The sequence below is a fragment of the Gorilla gorilla genome, chromosome 4 (assembly GCF_029281585.2).
Source record: "Gorilla gorilla gorilla isolate KB3781 chromosome 4, NHGRI_mGorGor1-v2.1_pri, whole genome shotgun sequence".
Classification (NCBI taxonomy): domain Eukaryota; kingdom Metazoa; phylum Chordata; class Mammalia; order Primates; family Hominidae; genus Gorilla; species Gorilla gorilla.
Window position 1 is genome coordinate 56,301,371 of NC_073228.2, and position 20,142 is coordinate 56,321,512.

Here is a 20,142-nt window from a genome sequence, read left to right on the forward strand (position 1 = left end):
GGCACAGATGAAAGCTCACCCTCACCTAAACTTTCAGGCATGAGCTCAAAAGCACAGGCGTGCATGGGAAGCAGTTTCTTGGACATGAGTGAGTGGCTCAAAGGCCACTGATTCTTGAACCTGGTCACACAATGAGATCAACTAGTAGCTTTAAGAAATATCGGCTGGGCATGGTGGTGCACGCCTGTAATCCCAGCACTGTGGGAGGCCAAGGCGGGCAGATCACCTGAGGTCAGGGAATTTGAGACCAGCCTGGCCAACATGGAGAAACCCCGTCTCTACTAAAAATACAAAAATTAGCCGGGTGTGGTGGCACATGCCTGTAATCCCAGCTACTCGGGAGGCTGAGGCAGGAGAACCGCTTGAACCCAGGAGCCAGAGGTTGCAGTGAGGTGGGATTGTGCCACTGCACTCCAGTCTGGGCAACAGAGCAAGACTCCGTCTGAAAAAAAGAAAAAACAAAAACCAACACATGGCTCCTTCTCCAGAGATTCTGATTTAATCTGTCAGGTGCCTCTGGGCTTCTGAAATATTAAAAATATTCTCCTCCTTGACCCCAATGACAAGCCAAAGTGAAACATCACTACACTAGGCGCTTGGCCAAGAATGAAGCAGGGATGGGTCAGAGCCTGCGTGGCAGTCAGGGACAGGGAGCTCAAGGGGGGCAGATGCTGATCAGTGCAGTTTATGAAGGAATTCTGTCCTCTTTCTTGAGAGGAGTAACTTTGACTTTAAAAAGATCTTAGGCCGGTCGCAGTGGCTCACGCCTGTAATCCCAGCACATTGGGAGGCCGAGGCAGGTGAATCACGAGGTCAGGAGATCGAGACCATCCTGGCTAACACGGTGAAACCCCATCTCTATGAAAAATACAAAAAATTAGCCGGGCGTGGTGGCGGGCACCTGTAGTCCCAGCTACTCGGGAGGCTGAGGCAAGAGAATGGCATGAACTCGGAAGGCAGAGCTTTCAGTGAGCCGAGATCGCGCCACTGCACTCCAGCCTGGGCAACAGAGCGAGACTCCGTCTCAAAAAAAAAAAATGATCTTAGGCCCTTTTTAGGCCAGGTTCACACCTGTAATGCCAGCACTTTGGGAGGCTGAGGCGGGCAGATCACCTGAGGCCAGGAGTTTGAGACCAGCTTGGCCAACACAGTGAAACCCCATCTCTACCAAACAAAAATATAAAAATTAGCTGGGCGTGGTGCACGTCTGTAGTCCCAGCCACTTGGAAGGCTGAGGCAGGAGAATCACTTGAACCTGGGAGGCAGAGGATGCAGTGAGCCAAGATTGCGCCACTGCACTCCAGCCTGAGCGACAGAGTGAGACCCTGTCTCAAAAAAAAAGGAGCATAGGCCCTTTTTAAACAACTTTAAGTGTTGCTCTAAATTGGCATTGCCATTAGAATTGAGACAAATCCAATGCAGATGGATTCCAGAGAAAAGTGGAGTACTATTTATTGAGCACCTAATACATGTGAGTTCCTATTGCCCTCCATATTCTCCCAACAATCCAGGAAGGTAGCATTATTCCCCTTTCGCCCAGGAGGGCACCGAGGCCCAGGTGGGTAAGAAGCGCCCCCCCCAAGGTCACATAGCAGTCAGGATTGCAAGTTCGGGGTTGCTATCCTCCAAAGCCATGCTCCAGGAGGGGAGATTTTTGTCTCTTAGAAGCCATCTGGCAACGTCTGGAGACATTTCTGGTTTCATAATGGGGGGTCATGCTACAGGCATCTAGTGCATATAGGTCGGGGATTCTGCTAAACATCCTACAGTGCACAGGATGGCTCTCACAACAAAAAATTATCTGGCCCAAAATGTCAAGGGTGTGGAATTTGAGTCCACCTGCCCTAGTGGTGATTCTCAGCCTTGGCTGCACATTAGACCAATGGTGGCACTTTCGAAAGCCGGATGCCAGGTGGCGCCACACCCATCATGTCAGACTCTCTGGTGTCAGTGTTGGGTTTTTTAAAGCATGCCAGGTGGTTCCAATGTGCCACCAGGACAGAAACACTTCTATGCTCCTCACACTGCTGGCTCCTGCTGCTTTCCTGGGACCCTAGGGGAGGAGTGCCAAATCTGTCTTGGTTGTACAATCAACGGCAAGCCTGCTCCCAGTTCCTCCCCTTGAGGGGAACTGACTCAGTCACCCGTGGGGGGCCCCCGTGGGGTGGGAGGTGTTTGCTAATTTCCCGTCGCCTCTCATGGGGCTGCAGCCAGGAGTCTCCCCGCAAGGAGGCTGTGGAAGCTGCCTGAAGACTGGACCGAAGAGCGAGGCTGCCACCTAATGGAGGAATTGGCCAGAATCTCCCACGTGCTGAGTGATGTTTTATTTGAGCCTCACAACAACCCTGTGAGGTAGGTGCAGAGTCCCGCGGCACAGAAAGATGAGGCCTGCGCTCAAGGCCCCAGGGCGGGGCCGTGTGTGGGCCTGAGGTGCGCACTGTCTACCCCACATCAGGGCCCCGCCCTCCATCCCCCACATTCTCATACACACATTTGCCACAGGCAATGACTGGTTCAAGAGGAATGGGTCCCCTGGGCTGGGCTGCCTGCCTCTCTGCAGATGTCTAAACTTTCCCTCAACTTCCAGGCAGGGCCTGGGAACAGATTCCCTCCATGCTAGGCCATCATGGCTTCCCATGGAAATTAACAAACCACCATGTCCTACTACAGGTCCAACATCACAACAGGAAACAGCTTCCTCTGGTATCCACCGCAGTCCCCATCCCCCCCCCCCCCCCCAGACTGTGGTCAATAAACATGGGCCTGGTGCACACTCAGGCAGAGGCTCCCCGCACACTGGAGCCGGCGGAGGCAGGTGCGGCCGTCCCTGACTCCAGCACATGAACACTGTGGACAGTCCACGTCAGCCCTCATTTTGCCTCTCTTTCTCTGGGCCTGAAGACAGACAGCCCTGGGTGCTGAGCCATGCTGAGCCCTTCAGACCTGGCTGAGGGTTCTTGGGGGTCTTGGAGAAGCTGCCTTCTCTCCCCCTCTGTGGGGAAACCCTTCCTCTGGCTGCAAATGGAGTGAAGAAGAATTCCTGCACAGACACAAGGACAAGGGAAGAGAGGATGGAGGAGAGGGATGATGTTTAGAGACCTAGACATGTGTCAGGCAGCCCCTCATCTCATCAACAGGATGTCATTTCCCCATTTTGTACATAAAGCAACTGAGGCACACAAATAGCCAGCGAATGGGATTAGAGGGCATCAAATCCCACCTGCGTGATTAGAGGGATAGAGGAAAGGGAAGGGGGAGTAGACTCACCTGCAGCCACAGAGACGTTCAAGGACTCAAGTCCAGGAGGCAGCTGGCGCCGGGGCAGGATGGTGAGGAGAAGCTGGCAGGAGGCCTGCACCTCCTGGGATAGACCTGAGCCCTCATTCCCTGCAGGGCGTGGGGCCGAGGGTTAGGGTTGCCCAGCTGGACACCCAGTTGCTCGGGAAATGTAATCTGGGCACAAACGCAGGGACATCCACCTACCCAGCACAAGGAGAGTAGGCCGTTCCCAGAGGAACTCCAAGCAACTCATGATGGGGATCTCGGAGGACTGGGGATCATCTGTGCTTGGGCAGCCCACCGTGCCGGCCACGAGCCAGCCCTGCTGGGCTTTGGTCTGAAAGGGGGAAGAAGACATGTTCTAATTCTTTTTTTATTTTAATTTTGAGATAGGGTCTTACTCTCGCTCAGGCTGGAGTGCAGTGGCATGATCACAGCTCACTGCAGCCTCAACCTCCTGGGTTCTGGTGATCCTCCCACCTCAGCCTCCCAAGTAGCTGGGACTACAGGCACTCACCACCCCACCCGGCTAGTTTTTGCATTTGTTTTTTTTTGAGATGAGGTTTTGCCATGTTGCCCTGGTTGGTCTGGAACTCCTGGCTTCAAGCGATCCTCCCACCTTGGCCTCCCAGAGTGCTAGGATTACAAGCGTCAGCCACCATGCCTGCCTCTCCTATTCTAATTCATCAAATCTTCATCAGAGGCTGTATGCAGTGGCTCAAGCCTGTAATTCCAGCACTTTGGGAGGCTGAAGCAGGCAGATTACCTGAGGTCAGGAGTTCAAGACTAGCCTGGCCCAGGCACGGTGGCTCACGCCTGTAATCCCAGCACTTTGGGAGGCCAAGGCAGGGGGATCACCTGAGGTTGGGAGTTCGAGACCAGCCTGAACAACATGGAGAAACCCCGTCTCTACTAAAAATACAAAATTAGCCGGGCGTGGTGGTGCATGCCTGTAATCCCAGCTACTCAGGAGGCTGAGACAGGAGAATCGCTTGAACTCGGGAGGCAGAGGCTGCAGTCAGCCGAGATTGCGCCATTGTACTCCAGCCTGGGCAGCAAGAGTGAAACTCCATCTCAAATTAAAAAAAAAAAAAAAAAAAAACCAGGCGCAGTAGCTCACGCCTGTAATCCCAGCACTTTGGGAGGCCGAGGCGGGCGGATCACCTGAGGTCAGGAGTTTGAGACCACCCTGGCTAACATGGTGAAACTCCGTCTCTACTAAAAACACACAAAAAATTAGCTGGGTGTGGTGGCACATGCCTGTAGTCCCAGCTATTTGGGAGCCTGAGGGAGGAGAATCGCTTGAACCCGGGAGGCGGAGGTTGCAGTGAGCTGAGAGCACGCCACTGCCTCCAGCCTGGGCAACAAAGCGAGACTCCACTCTGTCTCAAAAAAAAAAAAAAAAAAAGACTAGCCTGAGCAATATGGTGAAACTCTGTCTCTACTAAAAATACAAAAATCAGCCTATAATCCCAGCTACTCAGGAGACACGAGAATCTCTTGAGACCAGGAGGCAGACATTGCAGCGAGCTAAGATTGTGCCACTGCACTCCTGCTTGGGTGACAGAGTGAGACCCCCATCTAAAAAAAAAAAAAAAATTATCCATCAGAGCCCTGGCCAAGGAAGAGCCCAGCCTTGCCCATACATTCATTTATTTGCTGATCCAGTCAATTAGTCAATAGTTATTAAGCACCTAGCATGGGCTCTGTTCTAGGCACTGAGGACAGGGCACTGAACAAAACAAAACAGACCAAAATCCCAGCCTTGTGGAAGGGCAGGTGGGGATGGACTCACTGAGGTGACATTTGAGTGCAGACCTGAAGGAGAAGGAGGAGCACTGTGCAGACATCTGGGGCAAGAACATTCTAGGCAGAGAGATCAGCAAGCACAGAGGCAGGTGCCTCCCTGGCATGTTTGAGAACAGTAAGGTGGCCAGTGGGAAGAGAGGCGTCAAGACAGAAGAAGGAACAAGAGCCACATGAGGTATGGTCTCCAGGGCTACTGGAAGGACTCTGGCTTTGAATCTGAGCGGTACAGAGGTTTTGAAAGGTTTTGAGCAGAGAAGTAACATGGTCTGACTTCAACAGAATCACTCTGCCTGCTGTGCTGAGAGCCAAGAGCAGAAGAAAGGAGGCCAGGTGGGAAGTTTCTGCAATAACGGTCAACAGATGATGGTGACTTGCTTGGGCCAGAGTGGTAGCAGTGGAAACAGGGAGAAATGGTGATAATACGGAAATAACTTCAGTTAAGGATGATGCCAAGGTTTTTGACCTAAACAACCAAAGGGATGGAGTTGCTCCAGAAGGAACAAGCGCTCAGTTTTAGAAATGTTAGGTTTGAAATGCCCGCCTGACAGCAAAACAACAACAACAATAACAACAACTATGCAGTAGGCAACTAGATGAGTGAATCTGGAATTCAGGACCAAGGTCCAGGCTGGAGTATACACTTGGGCGGGAATTTGAATTCAGATAGTATTTAAAGCCATGAGACTAGATGAGACCAACAAGAAATGAACATATACAGAAAAGAGATCCAGGACCAGGTGAGGTGGCTCACGCCTGTAATCCCAGCATTTTGGGAGGCTAAGGCAGGAGGACTTCTTGAAGCCAGGAGTTTGAGACCAGCCTGGGCAACAAAGTGAGACCTCATCTCTACAAAAAAAAGAAAGAAAAAAATTAGGTGCGATGGTGTGCACCTGTATCTCCAACTACTCAGGAGGCTGAGGTGGGAGGATGGCTTGAGCCCAGGAATTCAGAGGCTGTACTGAGCTGTGATTGTGCCACTGCACTCCAGGCTGGGCAACACAGCAAGACCCCATCTCTCTCTCTCTCTTTTTTTTTTTTTTTTTTTGAGATAGAGTTTCACTCTTATTGCCCAGGCTGGAGTGCAACGCTGTGATCTCGGCTCACTGCAACCTCCGCCTCCTGGATTCAAGCAACTCTTCTGCCTCAGCCTCCCGAGCAGCTGGGATTACAAGTGCCCGCCACCATGCCCAGGTAATTTTTGTATTTTTAGCAGAGACAGGGTTTCACCATTTTGGCCAGGTTGGTCTCGAACTCCTGACCTCAGGTGATCCACCTGCCTCAGCCTCCCAAAGTTCTAGGATTACAGGCGTGAGCCACCGTGCCTGGCCAAGACCCCATCTCTTAACAACCGCTCCCGGCCAAGACCTCATCTCTTTTTTTTTTTGACACGTCACTCTGTCACTCAGGCTGGAGTGCAGTGGCACAATCTCGGCTCACTACAACCTCCACCTCCCGGGTTCAAGCGATTCTCCTACCTCCGCCTCCCAAGTAGCTGGGACTACAGGCACGAACCACCACACTCAGCTAATTTTTTGTATTTTTAGTAGAGATGGGGTTTCACTGTGTTAGCCAGGATGGTCTTGATCTCCTGATCTCATGATCTGCCTGCCTCAGCCTCCCAAAGTGCTGGGATTACATGCGTGAGCCATTGTGCCCGGCTGACCCCATCTCTTAACAACAACAACAAAAGAGATCCGAGGACTAAAATCTGGGAAATGCTAATGCTCGGAAGTCAGGGGGTTGAGGAAGAACCACTAAAAATGTCTCTCAGAGAGGACATGGTGAAGCAGAAGGAAAGCAGGTATAGTGTTTCAAGGAGGAAGGAGTGGTCAACTGTGCCAGCTGCTGCAGATGGGTCAAGTCAGAAAAGAATTGAGAACAGACCCTGGAATGCAGCAACATGGAGGCCACTGGTGACCTTGATGAAGCCTTTGATTCAGTGTGAGAGGAAGAGCTGACTGGTGTGAGATCAAGAGCGTGAGAGGGGAATGTTTGCTTGCATGCTGAAGAGAGTGTAAGAGAAAAGTGGATGCTGCAGGAAGAGGAGGAAAATTGCTAGAGCAGTGTCTCTGAGTACGCAGGAAGGGATGGGGCCCCAGCACAGGCCCCTGCTTGGGGCACCTCCAGCTCTTCCACAGCAACAGGCGGATGACACTCTCCAGGCCAGATGCTGATGACAGTAGGGAGATGTGATGCCTGGAGCTTAAGTGGATGTTCTGCAGTGTTTCTGTGTTTTCAGAAGCTACCTGTTCAGGGGCTGGAAGTGATGAGTGGGAACCTCATCTCCTATCAGGCTTGGAGAAAGGGGCTCTCTACAAAAAAGTGAAGCCAAAAAATGCTTCTAGATATGTGCTGTTCAATATAGTAGCCACTAGCTACATGTGGCTATTAAGCAATTGAAAGGTGGGTAATTCAAATTGAGGTGTGTTGTATGTAAAACATTTTTTAAAGGAATGTAAAATATTTCATTAATAATATTTTTTAAAGGCCAGGTGCGGTGGCTCATGCCTATAATCCCAGCACTTTGGGAGGCCGAGGCGAGTGGATCGCTTAAGGTCACGAGTTCAAGAACAGCTGGACCAACATAGTGAAACCCCATCTAAATACAAAAAAAAAAAATTAGCTGGGCATGGTGTGTGCCTATAATCCCAGTTACTTGGAAGGCTGAAGCAGGAGAATCACTTGAACCCAGGAGGCAGAGGTTGCAGTGAGCCAATATTGCACCACTGCACTCCAGCTTGGGCAATAAGAACGAAACTCTCTCAAAAAATTAATAATATTAATAATAATTAAAATGATTACATGTTAAATTGATATTATTTTGGATATACTGGACACAATTTATTTAAAATGTCATCTCTTTACTTTTCAATGTGGCTACTAGAAAAGCTAAAACTACCTATGTTTCTCACACCATATTTTTATTGGACAGCGTTGTTCTAGACAGGTCCCAGAGCTCTCCCCCTTCTTAAGAGGGAAATTTCTCACCCTGCAGTTGGGGTGGGGGTTGGGGGGGGGGGGGGTATGGTCAGAGGGGATTCCATATGCAGAGCAATACTGGCTCCTTGTGTCCAGCAAGGGAAGCACAGCTGAAGACAAACGGATGGGAGAGGGGTTTCCAAGGTTTGTCTCTTGCTACATATTAATGGCATAAAGATCTCCTTGTTCAAACATCCTTTCAAGCTGTGCCCTATTCGAGGAACTCAGGTCTCCTGTACGCCAGCTCCCCACAGCTGAACAAAATGCATTTACTGAAGCCCGACCTAGTAGGCAAGTAGACACTGAGGTTGACTTACAGAAGAGGCAAAGTGGTGCATACCTGGGGAAGGGGTGCAGGAAAGGGTATGACGCTAGGAAGAATTCAGATAATGCTCCATTTGCCGTTTTAAAAACTCCAGGACCCTTCCATCCCCAGAGGGATTTAGAAGGCCAAAGGAAGCGGTACCAACATGCCCCTTTCTCTTCCTCGCCAGGGGCTAGCTTCGTCCCCTTGAAGAGGCTGAGCTGGGCTCATATCTGTTCCTTCCCCTCTTGCCCCTCATTACCTGTAAAAATCCGGTGAGGTCATCAGTGGAGAACACGTCCATCACCTCCATAGCCCCCGCGCTGGACTTGCTGACTACTGGAGTGAGCGGGCAGCTGCAAGGTTTCCCCGTTCCCCGCATTAGGCTGGGCCATCTCAAGCCCGGCTCCCTACCCTCCCAGGGCTCCCAAGGGCTAGGGGGATGAGAGTTCTGGGACAGGTAAGTCTGGCTAAGGGATCACCCAAGGGCCAAGGTGCTTAGGAACTCGGCTGCGTCTCCAAGTTGGGGCACATAGAGAATGAGGGACGTCCGTGCCTGTTTCTCCGGCTGGTGATGACCTTATCCACTCCGAGGAAGTGTGCGGAACGCAGCACAGCCCCAAAATTCCGGGGATCCTGGATCCCATCGAGGACGAGCCACAACTGCTGGGGGTCGTCGCCTGGGCTCGCCTCCCCGGCCTCTCTCCAAGGCCGGGGCCGCAGCGGGCTCACCTCCATGCAGACACCCTGGTGGACCTGGTAGCGGCACATTGTGTCCAGTTTCTGCCGTCTGGGCCGCAGAACTGGAATGTCCCGCGCCTCGGCCATCCGGAGCAGCTCGGCCCGCTTCCCCTGCAGCCCAGCTTTACCCGCCTGGAGCAGGAGCCGGGCCACAGAGCGGCGGGCGGCCTGCAGAGCCAGGAGACACGGGGACATGCCAAACAGAAGCTCCAGCCGAGAGGTCGGCACCAGGTCATCCAGCAGCAAGCGGCTCAGCTCCTCCCCACCAGGCCGCTCCCCATGCCGCGCTGCATGGGAGAAATGACGGGTGACGAGGCGACCCCAGGTCGCGCCCCGGACGGTCGAGAGCAATGCCATGGCGCAGCTCCCGCCAGGGACTCGATGCCCCTTGCCGCGTCCCCGGGAGCGGTAACCCGCGCCGCAGTTCGTTCCCAGGCTCCTAACACCGAGGTGAAGGGTACTCGACAGCTGTCTCCGCCGAGCTCTCTCGGACAGGAACAAACAGCCCCGATCACCCACAACTGGACTACCGAGCTACGACCACCCCCTCCCAGGCTCCCACGTGGGTCCCTCGCTTCCGGGTTCGGGAGCCCGCCCCTCCCCGGCCCCTTCCTGACGGTGTTTTGCGCATGCGTGGCTGCCAGGCTGTCCCCCACAGCGCCTCCCTCAAGGCTAGAGGAGCGGCGAGCTGCGCCGGCCGTACTACCGGCTGCGTCCTGTGTTCCTCGAGGTCCCAGGAGGCCGGGGACCGCATTCACCCACGCACCAGTGAAGGGCCCTTTAAGGAGATGGGTTGGCCTTCCTGGTCAACCAATTCAGTCTTGTTGCCTCCCTCCCCACATCCCGGCGCTGGTGATTTTTCCCAGAACTTCTCACTAGCCCATCACCAGCCAGCAGGACCCCAACAGTCACTTCCTATCCCAGGCCGCTGATTCTCTTCCTAAGTGACTCTGAGCCTGTCGTGTCCCTGCTGACAAGCCCACTAACGCCCCCGTCCCACAGGTAATGGCGAGACTCTTGCGCAGCACTCAGCCCCCCAGCGATCCAGGAAGGCAGGAAGGAGCTGCCTCTTCAGCCCCATCTTGCTCCTGTGCTTAAGTTCTGAGCTGTTCGCACAGCACTGCATGCTCTTCCAGACCTCTCAGCCTTGCACACCTGTCTTCGCTTTGTCAAACTCCTACATGTTTTCAAGGCCCAAACAAACCCATTCCTGCTACCTAAGGTAACCCATACTCCCATGAGTGAGGCCCCCAATCCACCCACCTGGGACCTACCTGGAAGAAATTCTGAGACACAAGCACCCCTGATCACAGAGAAGGGGAAAGAATGGAAAGACACTCCTGAAGCCAAGGCAGATTGGTTGCGATTTTTCTTTTTTAATGATCACCATGAAATCCACTGGGCCAGGCCCTGGTGTTCTGCTGCCATACTCAGAGTCAGAGTGGAGGGATGACCCCACGAGGGGACAAGAAGCCAAGATTGGGCTGGGGAGCTGAGAAGGAGATAGATAAGGGGGAGAGGGTGCAGTGGGGCAGGCAGAGGAGGAAGTCTGGAGCCCTGGATAACAACACAGATATAAGGTGAGGGCCTCCCTCTGCCACCCCAGCCCTGAGCCACAGACGTTGAGGTGCAAGAAGATGGGGGGAATTTTGGCCACAACTCCTTTCCCATGTCAAAGGGAAGACACTGAGAGCAGACAAAGGCCAAGGTGCCCAGGGGCACAAGAACAAGTTAACAAGTAAAACGATTAGGGACACCACCTCCTTTCCCCAGCCCATTTTTCACATTTACAACTGAAGCAATTTGACAAGATGATATAAAAATCTCAGACAAATTTTCTAGCCCCTGGTCGGGGTGTGGACAGGAAGCGGTATCCCATGATCCAGAAATCAACACCTAAAATCCAGAGGCAGGAGGCAAGCCATGAAGGGTGGGGAGGGAAGGAGGAGCTCCCACAGTCACTAGGTCACCTGCTCCGTGGGCCTCATCTGGATGTCTCCAATCTGTGGAAGGTACAAGGCATGAGGCAGCTGTGACACTCTCCCCTGGCCCTGCAGGGCTCCCTGCTCCCCTCCTCTGGGGCTGGTTGGGTTCCTCCAGTGAGTAGACAGTCAGGGCCAGACTCACCTGGATGTGTGCGGGGGTGCTGAGGACGTAGATAACAGCCTCGGCCACATCCTCGGGTTTGAGACACTGAGAGCACCAGGGGAATGGGTTGAGACAAGGACAGAATGGACTCAAATTCCCTCCCACCACTGAGCTTCTCTGTGGCATCCACACATCCACCCCAACCCTCCAGGAGGAGCCACAAAGGCTGAAGAGTGGAGTCTGAAGGCCGAGCTTCCCTCTGCCTTCATTTAGGGAGTCAGTGGCTTCACCAGGCTCAGAGGGAGGCCCCACCTTCATTTGCTCATAGGTGGCAGCTGCCTTCTCAGGGTCCTTGTCGTGGAGTTTGAAGGCGAATTGTGTCTCCACCACACCTGGAGAGATGCACTGGGCCAACAGAGAGGGCCTTCTCAGGGGCTGAGCTTTGCCAGGTCTTGGGGAGGTCGAGGGGAGAGGATGGAGGCCACAGAACCCCACCTTCACAGTGATGGCTGCCCGATATCCGGCAGCGGCCTCCTCCCTCCGAAGCTGCCACTGGCAGTGACCACAATGATACCTACCATCTACAGAGCCTTTCCTATATGTCAGGTAAACGTTTTACAAAAAAGTGTCCCTGAAAAGCTCATCATCTCCTTTTCACAAGTGAGAAGGCCAAGGCTTAGGGAGGTTCAGTGACTCGCTCACGATCATGCGGCCTTCAAGAGAAGAGCCCGGAGTCCCGGTTTCCAGCCACTGTGCACCTGGTTTCCCACAGTCCCTTGCTTTCCCTCAGGTCAGCCCCCTCCCAGCTCAAAGTCTAAGTCTGGTCGTTGGCTCCTGGATCAGTGAAATGAGGAAATGAAGGGCTGCATAGGGCCATGCCGGGAGCAGCAGCACCCAGTTCTGTGCCCAGTCCACTCCCAGGAGCTCTAAGTGGCACATTCTGAACATGGGCTTCCTGAACAGTGTGTGTGGGTGGGGAGGGCCTGCGCCACCCTGTGCCCACCAGGGCTAGGCCACAGCCTCACCGTGGCTCGGATGTGGGTCTGGGCCTCCCGAAGCTCTTGCCTCAGTCCCTCTGTCAGCGCAGTGACGGCATACTTGGTGGCACTATAGAAGTGGGTCACAGACAGGGGTAACACTCGGTGGCCAGACATGCTGGGTTGAGAGAGGAAGGGGAAAGAGGAGAGAATGAAGTTCCAGGGAGACCAGTGGTGCTCCTGCCGTACCCGGTCAGCCCCACCACCCAGATGCCCATCGGGAAGACTTCTAAAGGGGACCTCTACTGGCCATCCTACAGCTCACTAATCTAATTTTGGTTATTCAAACAGCTTTGGAAAACCCTCCTTTTCCTGGAACTCATCCCTAAGCTGACGACAGAACGCACTCTCCTGCTGGTGCAGAATGTCAGAATTCTCTCCATCTAATCTGTATGTTCACTGATACGGTTCTATTGGGACATGTCAAGGCAGGCAGAGGCCATGTCCCCCCTCAGACTGGGGCTCCCCAGTGGCAGACACTGTACATAGTACTCTTTGTGCCACGAGGTGGGGTTCATCCCCAGGCCTGAGGAATCGGGGCACTTAGTCCCAGGAGAGGCCCCAAGCTTCAGCTGTAGAGGGAAGGGGCTGAGCTGCCCATTCCAGCCAACCAGGGGCTGGTACTTGACAACATTATTCTTTCCCTCACCATAACTGTGCCATTCAGGTATTAAATCCGTATTTTCCCACCAAGGAAACTGAGGTCCAAAGAGGTCAGGTGAGCTGCAGCACATTACCCAGCCTGGTGGGTGAGTGGTACCCATTGGCCACCTGCCCTCACCTATTGATGTTAATGATGTGCCCATCGTCCACATTCCGCTCCTTCATGGACTGGTAGGCTTCCCGTGTGCAGATGCTGAGGGCCAGCACGTTCACCTGCAGGCCAGGGAGGGCAATGATGTGTCTCCACTCCAGCCCAACTGAGCAAGTGATGGAGCCACAGAATGCTAGGGGGGAAGGGGGCAGTGCGGCATTCCAAAACAGTGTCCAGGTCCCCCCGGAGACCAGCCACAGGCACAGAGCATCTTGTCTTCTACACGAGATGCCCCTCTCCCTAAAGCTGCAACCCCCAGTTGATAACAGAGGTAGCTCCTCACCTGGCTGACCCCCCAAGTTCCTGCAAACAAGAATGGAAACCCTTCAAACCCACTCCTGACCCAGGAGACTCTGTCTTGGCCATCTCCTCTATGAACAGTAGCACAGACCCTCTAATTCCATAGGGAATCATTTCCATTTCTCCCCCCAAATACCCTACTCTTCTCTTCTCTGTGACAGTCTCTGGCCCTGCTCCCTCCTAAACTGCTCAAAATCCTTACCAAAATGGCTTACAAATCTCTCTCCTCCGGCACACAGCCTAGCCTCTCCCTGCCTTCCTCAGCTACTCTCTGCTCCTTCCCCATCCCCTCCCTTGAGATGAGTGGAGAAGAGAAGGCCTGACCCTCCTTTCTATGCCTTCCTTTAACCTGGGTTCCACCTACAAGACTAGGCACGGAGACTCTAGAGGGTCAGGTAACTTGCCACTCCTACTCCCTCTGGCAGAGGTGACCCCCACATCCCCACCCTTCAGGGAACAGAGGTCTGAAGGCGTGTCTGCTGTAAAGCGCCTACACTGCCCCACCCGTTGGCCCCACTCATTAGCCTCACCCGGAGGACAAGCAGAGATAAAGCTTTCAGCAGGTCCTCAGGCCTCTCCTCTTAAGAAGAGAGGGAACCAGCAGGAGATTAGATGTTTCTCTTAATCAGGTGTCAGAGCCTGCCATGAGGAACAGAACACCTTTAGTGTGAACCTCCCTTGGTGTTCATGGCAGTAGGAAGAGATGGGTGCCAGGAAAGGGAGGTTTCCAGCCATGTTTCTCATCTTCTTGGCAATGTGGGCTTGTGAGGCAGAGAACTCAGCCCCTGGCAGGTAGAGTGGGAGAAATAGATCCCCTGGGACCAGGTGAGTAAATCTCCCAGGTCTAGGGTATCAGGGGCAGGGAAAGAGAAGATGCCTCATAGGATGATCCTAATAGACTCAGATAATGTTCAAGCTGAAAGGAGCTGTAGGAATTTAATGTAAGTCCCTCATTTTACAGATGGGCGAGTTGAGGTCCAGGTTTAGAGACCCATGTGCTGTGGGTGAGGACCATGGCTCTGATCTCCAAGAAGGCTGAGGGCTTCACTTTCATGGCTTCATTTCCAGGCCCAAGCATCTATGAGGTGCTAAGTCTACTGTCAGCAGATGGGAAAGGATTGTGGGGAGAAAAGAACACCCCATTCACACACTGCTTTCAACTTCTCAGGATACTTTTATACCCTACTATCACCCCATCATACCATCCAGAAGTTGAAAACCCATGTCCTGAAAGTTGGGTTTGGCCTGTGCACAGTTTCAAAACATTTTAAAAACCCTTCCAACATGTACTGGAAAGTTTCATTTATTCAATAACTATCTTTTGAGTGCTTATGGGATCAAGCCATACCAGAGAATAAAACAGATAAAAATCCTTGCCCTCATGGAGCTGACATTTTAGTGAATGGGAGTGGGGGGGTGTCACATAAAATCAGACTCCCCACTTCTCTCAAAGAAATCATAAGATCAGCTGGGCGTGGTGGCTCACACCTGTAATCCCAGCACTCTGGGAGACCAAGGCAGGCGGATCACGAGGTTAGGCGATACAGATCATCCTGGCCAACATGGTGAAACCCCATCTCTACTAAATACAAAAAAAATTAGCTGGGCATGGTGGTGCCCGCCTGTAGTCCCAGCTACTCAGGAGGGACTAACCTCCCTCACTCCTTTATGTACCTACCTGGCCCCAGGGGACATTGGAGCTGTGACCCCAGATATTGATGATAGAGGTGTGTTCATCCCAATTAATTGTGACAAGACTGAAGCTCAAGGAAGGTAACCAACCTGCCTAAAGTCACATAGTTACTAGTGAGGCTAGGTAAGAATATCATCACTTGTCTCTCTCTTCCTTTTCTTCCCATAACATCACGTTCCCAAGCACCCAGGCACAGGGCTGACAAGTGGGAAACATTCAACAGGCAGCAGTTCTCTCCCCTAACAATCTTTCTTCTAACACAAGGAAATCACTCTAGACTTTAAGAACTACCTTCAGGTCGGGCGTGGTGGCTCATGCCTGTAATCCCAGCACTTTGGGAGGCCAACATGGGCAGATCACCTGAGATCGGGAGTTTGAGACCAGCCTGGCCAACAAGGTGAAACCCTGTCTCTACTAAAAATACAAAAAAATTAGATGGGCATTGATGGTGGGTGCCTGTAATTCCAGCTACTCAGGAGGCTCAAGCAGAGAATCATTTGAACCTGGGAAGCGGAAGTTGCAGTGAGCAGAGATCATGCCACTGCACTCCAGCCTGGGTGACAAAGCAAGACTCTATCTCAAAAAAAAAAAAAAAAAAAAAAAAAAAGAACTACCTCCAGGGGCTCAAAGAAGAGAAGAGCTGATATGGCCATTCATCCACTCTCTATCCCTCTGGTAGGGCAAGAAGCCAAGACAGAGTCAAGATGCCCCAGGTGGGAACCCGAAGCTCCCTCTTCCTAGATGTCCCGTCCCCAGCAGCGCTCTGGTTCACAAACCCCTGGCTCCCCTCTCTCCTCCCCACCCTCCACCTGGAAGATGGAGGCTTGGAGCTCTTACATTGAACATGTCCTTCCAACCGCTGGTGCTGCCTGAGAGCAGGGTGTCAGGCCGGGCCAAGCCAGCATTGTTGATGCAGATGTCTACACCGCTGTGCTGAGAACGGATAGCTGAGAACATGGAGAGGATGTCCTCTTCATTTGATAGGTCACATCTGTAGGGGATCAAAGTCCCGGGGTAGCCTGCACTCTTACATTCAGCAGCCAGCTCCTATGAAACCCAACAGGGGTCTGACTGGGGTGAGCAGCTCACTCCCACGGCTCCCTAGCCAGCCTCAGACCCCCATCCCCGTCACACTCATAAAACATGCTCCTTTGGCAGCTGACTTTCAGCCACGTAGATGTTGGACTGCCCATCCCCTAAGTCTGTCCTCTTTGGTCAAAGTCTAAGGAATGACAGTGCTCCCTGAGTGATGAAGGGAAAAGCCTGTGATCAATGGAGAAACCTCACTATAAACTCAAGTCCTGGCTGGGCGTGGTGGCTCATGCCTGTAATCCCAACACTTTGGAAGGCCAAGGTGGGTGGACCAGTTGAGGTCAGGAGTTTGAGACCAGCCTTGGCTAACTTGGTGAAACCCTATCTCTACTGAAAATACAAAAATTAGCTGGGTGTGGTGGCTACTTGGGAGGCTGAGGCACGAGAATCACTTGAACCCAGGAGGCGGAGGTTGCAGGAGCTGAGATCATGCCACTGCACTCCAGCCTGGGTGACAGAGCAAGACTGTGTCTCAAATAAATAAATAAATAAATAAATAAATAAATAAATAAACAAACTCAAGTCCTGGGTGGAGCAGGGGCCAGGGACCTAGAGAATGGAGTGCTCTCTCTTTTCTGCCTCTTCCTCAACAGGAGCACCTCTTCTGCCCATAGGTAATATGCGCCTCTCCACCACTTCATGCTTCTACACCAGTCCCGAGAGTCACTGGGCTGGTTAACCCAGCCTCTTCTGCATTGTGTCAGCCAGTCCCTCATCTCTCAACTATTCCCCTCCCCTCGCAAACTGCAGCCAACTGGCTCAGAGTTCTCAGACATGCCTTTCAACCAAGCCCAGCTGCCAATCTTCTCTCCCTACCTAAAGGAGGGGTCAGAAAGTCAGGACAGATTCTTTCTCTCTGAGCCCTGGTGCACCACCCTCCCCTCTGAGGTTTCTCAGGAGACTATGAGGCAATTCAGGTGGCAGGTGCCATTGAACACCCCCTGTGCATCTCCGGGCCCTCAGCATGCCAAGAAAGACCTGAGAAGGCAGAGCCACTGAGAGGCAGCCCAGGGGGAAGCTGACATTCAGAGGCAAGAAGAAAATACGTTCTGTGGCCTTCTTTGGAAGCCAGTGACTGGGCACTTGAGCCCTGTGATGGTGACTGTGTAGACGTGGGCGAGGGGGAAGGGGTGTGCGGTGCCCTAGAGGAAGGCCAGCTTGGCCAGCTGCCCTGGCCTGGAGCCCCTTCCTCCTCCCAAGCCGAGCCAGGAATAAAGGACAGGATCGGGTGTCTTGGGACATTCTTTTCTGCTTTGACTTTCTGTGAGTTCAAAAGGTATAGTCCTCTGAGAATCAGAAACCCCCCTTCACCAGATTTTACCCACATTTGATCACTTCAGGAAACAGGAGTTTTCTCTGTAGGAAGCTAGAACCCAAATTCTGCTTTAACATCAATGAATGAATCAATCAAAGCAGACTGTGGGCAAGGAAGACTGCAGCTTTCCCCTCCCCTGGTGTACATCTTCCCGCTTCCTCCTCTAGACTCAAAATTCCTGCCACAAGAAAACGAGAAGGGATGAGCTCAGAATGTATTTCTCCCTGTCACTGCCTTCCTGTTGCCCTACCTGTGCCACCTGATCTCCCTACCTCCCCTCAGTAATGATCTACAACATCATGTCACCCCCTCACAACAGGGGCATTCTCCTCTCAGACATGGAGTCACCCTGGGACTGAGTGATCAGCCTGGGGATCCCCTTGGGGCTCAGGTCCCCCCTTCCTGGCTAGCTTGCGGTAGGGGAGTAGGTGAGAAGGCAAGAGTGGCTTCAGAATTACGGAATCCAGTTGTTTAATCCCTGGCCTGATCCTCTGGGCTCCAAGGCTGGGGCTGGGTCCTGAGCTCCTCAGAATAGGATAAAGGGAGGAAAGAGTGGGGCAGTGATGGAGCCAGGTGACCTTGGGATTATCTGGGTTATAAAGCATACCTTTGGTCAGCAGCAGGGGAGGGGACAGTCCTCCTTCCTGTATACCTTCTCCCTCTGCCCCCACCCAAGGCCTCCTTACCCTTTCCCTGTCTGAGGACTTTGAGCACGGTGGAGATAAAGCCCTGCAGCTAAGCACTAGCCCGACACTGAGAATGAGCTTGCAGGGCACATCCAGAGAGAGCCTAGCACAGAAATTCCTCCCTGCTCCAAAATGGCCATCTTGATTTTTCTCTGAGCTCTGAGGGCTCCCAACCCCACCTCAAGAGCAGAGTAAGGAGTTCCAGGCTGCTTTATCCTCTCAAGGTTTCCGCCCTATTTCGCCCACTCTGTTCGCCCCAGGAGAGTGGAGGAAGGCCCACTAATGAATATCCCATTCATTCCTCATGCCACTGGGCATGAGTTACCCCCGAGGTGAGGGGGCGGGGCTGAGGCTCTTCAGTAAAGCTCCCACCCCAACCCCAACCTCAGTCCTGGCTCCTGCCCATCTGGTTGGCCAGCCACCTTGCCCTGCGTGGTGGGTGACTTCTGGAGATTAGAGGCACTTGGCCGCCGGTGGCGAGAAGGCCACAGGGGCGAGACCACCACCCCCGACCTCCGGCTTCCCCTTCCTCGGGCCAATACCCTGGGCAGACGCGAGGGGCGGGTGGGGAGATGCCGGGGTCGGAGATTCGGTAACTCGAGCAGGGGCTGTCAGGGCAAACGGCTCCTTCAAAGACGAGACTTAAGGGGAAGGGAGAAGCCTGCCTTAAGGGATCCGAGAGGCCACCCCGACTAGAGCAAAGGGCCCCGGCGTGGCGGGCAGGTGAACCCGACTCCGGGGAAACGACCCGCCCGCGACGTCCCCGCCCTCGGCCCGGCCTCACCTCGATGTTGCCCACAGTGCGGGCGCAGCCCACCACCTTCAGTCCCTGCTGGACCAGAGCCCGGGCCACGGCCGCGCCGATGCCCCCCGAGGCCCCCGTCACCAGCGCCAGCCGGTCGCGCCACCGCTCCATGCCGGGCCTGGCCATGGGCCCACGCCGCCCGTCCACCTCGCTGGACTAGCCCGGCACGGGGGTCGAGGAGCTGACGCCCGGCCGCTCTCCTGCCGCCGCCGCCGACCTGCTCGCGTCCGATCCGCGCCTAGACCCACCAGAGTCCCGGCCTGCCTCCGGCCGGGACTCCACCCTCAGGCCCCCGGCGATCCGCCGTATCCAGTCGGAGGCCGCCGCGGCCCGGCCGCCCCGCCCCTTCCGCCCCTCTGCCCCGCCCCGGCGTAGGGAAACCGGGCTGCGCGGGAGCGTCCTGGCAGCTGGCGGCGCCGCTTCCCCAGTGAGGGCTGCCCTTTGGGGTCAGGAAAACCGAGGTTTAGCGGGGAGGTTCCTTCAGCCCCAAGGGCGCATACTGAAGCGTCCCGCTTAGTCTCCCTTCTCTACTCCTGAACCCTAATGCCAGGATGAGGAATTAAGGGCACTTAAGGTGACTCCAACACTCTTCCACACCCTCCCAAACCCGCCGGTGGCTGATGGGAAGGGATTCGGCCCAGAAAACGCCGAGTGTCTCCGCCATAAATGCTGGGTGACCTTGGGAAGGACTCATTCACCCTACCTGATCCCTTGGCTTTACTAGCCACGGAGAACTGAAATACTCCTAAGTACACGTGTACTGGGGTATTCTGTCCCTAAATGGCCCACTGTGTCTAACTGCCCTAGACCCCCACGCTTACCCCTACCCCACTGTAGCAAATGTATCATGATATATGCCAAAGATTAAAACAGTATCTAACATTTGCTGCTTATGGTGTAGCAGGCATTTTAAATATAGTAACTAATCTACACAACCGCGCTGAGATGGCACATATTAGTATCTTAATTTTAAAGATGAGCATGGTTTGGACCACAGGCAGTCCAGTCTTACGCCAGGGATGTGCTCCTCAACTGTCTTCACATCATTATCGCTTCCTGGGTTGCTGGTTTTGTTCAGAGTAGAGCTCGCTTTACTAAAAGTGCTGAAAACTGCGTACTTAATATAGCCATTCTCTTAAAGAAAAAGCATCTTTGAATAACCACCTGACTCCCTTCCAGCAAGCAATGGAGTAAGAGGTG

The 20,142-nt window shown here is 53.5% G+C and overlaps 2 protein-coding genes across 3 annotated transcripts; both read right to left on the minus strand.

Annotated features, from left to right (window-relative positions):
* Positions 1 to 2,309: 2,309 nt before the first annotated feature.
* MRM1 (mitochondrial rRNA methyltransferase 1) lies at positions 2,310 to 9,935 on the minus strand. The gene is made up of 5 exons (XM_004041875.5): positions 8,928 to 9,935; positions 8,634 to 8,727; positions 3,484 to 3,616; positions 3,268 to 3,387; positions 2,310 to 3,040 (listed from the first exon to the last, which is right to left on the minus strand). Exons 1-5 carry the CDS (start codon positions 9,467 to 9,469, stop codon positions 2,871 to 2,873), a joined length of 1,059 nt encoding a protein of 352 aa, XP_004041923.4. The 5' UTR covers positions 9,470 to 9,935; the 3' UTR covers positions 2,310 to 2,870.
* A 533-nt stretch (positions 9,936 to 10,468) lies between these two features.
* Positions 10,469 to 19,245, minus strand: DHRS11 (dehydrogenase/reductase 11). 2 transcript variants are annotated; one of them, XM_004041873.5, is made up of 7 exons: positions 18,922 to 19,243; positions 15,882 to 16,091; positions 13,019 to 13,113; positions 12,226 to 12,355; positions 11,513 to 11,605; positions 11,240 to 11,305; positions 10,469 to 11,115 (listed from the first exon to the last, which is right to left on the minus strand). In XM_004041873.5, the coding sequence occupies exons 1-7, from the start codon at positions 19,066 to 19,068 to the stop codon at positions 11,074 to 11,076; spliced, it is 783 nt and encodes a 260-aa protein (XP_004041921.1). In that variant the 5' UTR covers positions 19,069 to 19,243; the 3' UTR covers positions 10,469 to 11,073. The 2 variants fall into 2 exon arrangements, with proteins under 2 accessions (XP_004041921.1, XP_018882736.1); XM_019027191.4 differs by lacking the exon at positions 11,513 to 11,605 and having other exon boundaries at positions 18,922 to 19,245.
* Positions 19,246 to 20,142: the final 897 nt, after the last annotated feature.

Bases quoted from the DNA above. Each gene is read 5' to 3' on its own strand.
- MRM1 (XM_004041875.5), bottom strand. From the start codon at position 9,469: ATGGCATTGCTCTCGACCGTCCGGGGCGCGACCTGGGGTCGCCTCGTC. The intron at 3,617-8,633 runs GTAATGAGGGGC...TCCCCCTTTCAG, and splicing joins ACCTCACCGGATTTTTACAG to ACCAAAGCCCAGCAGGGCTG. The intron at 3,041-3,267 runs GTGAGTCTACTC...GTGTCTGTGCAG, and splicing joins GAACGTCTCTGTGGCTGCAG to GAATTCTTCTTCACTCCATT.
- DHRS11 (XM_004041873.5), bottom strand. From the start codon at position 19,068: ATGGCCAGGCCCGGCATGGAGCGGTGGCGCGACCGGCTGGCGCTGGTG. The intron at 11,606-12,225 runs GTGAGGCTGTGG...CTGTTGGCCCAG, and splicing joins AGACCCACATCCGAGCCACG to TGCATCTCTCCAGGTGTGGT. The intron at 11,306-11,512 runs GTGGGGCCTCCC...TGGTGCTCTCAG, and splicing joins CCACCTATGAGCAAATGAAG to TGTCTCAAACCCGAGGATGT.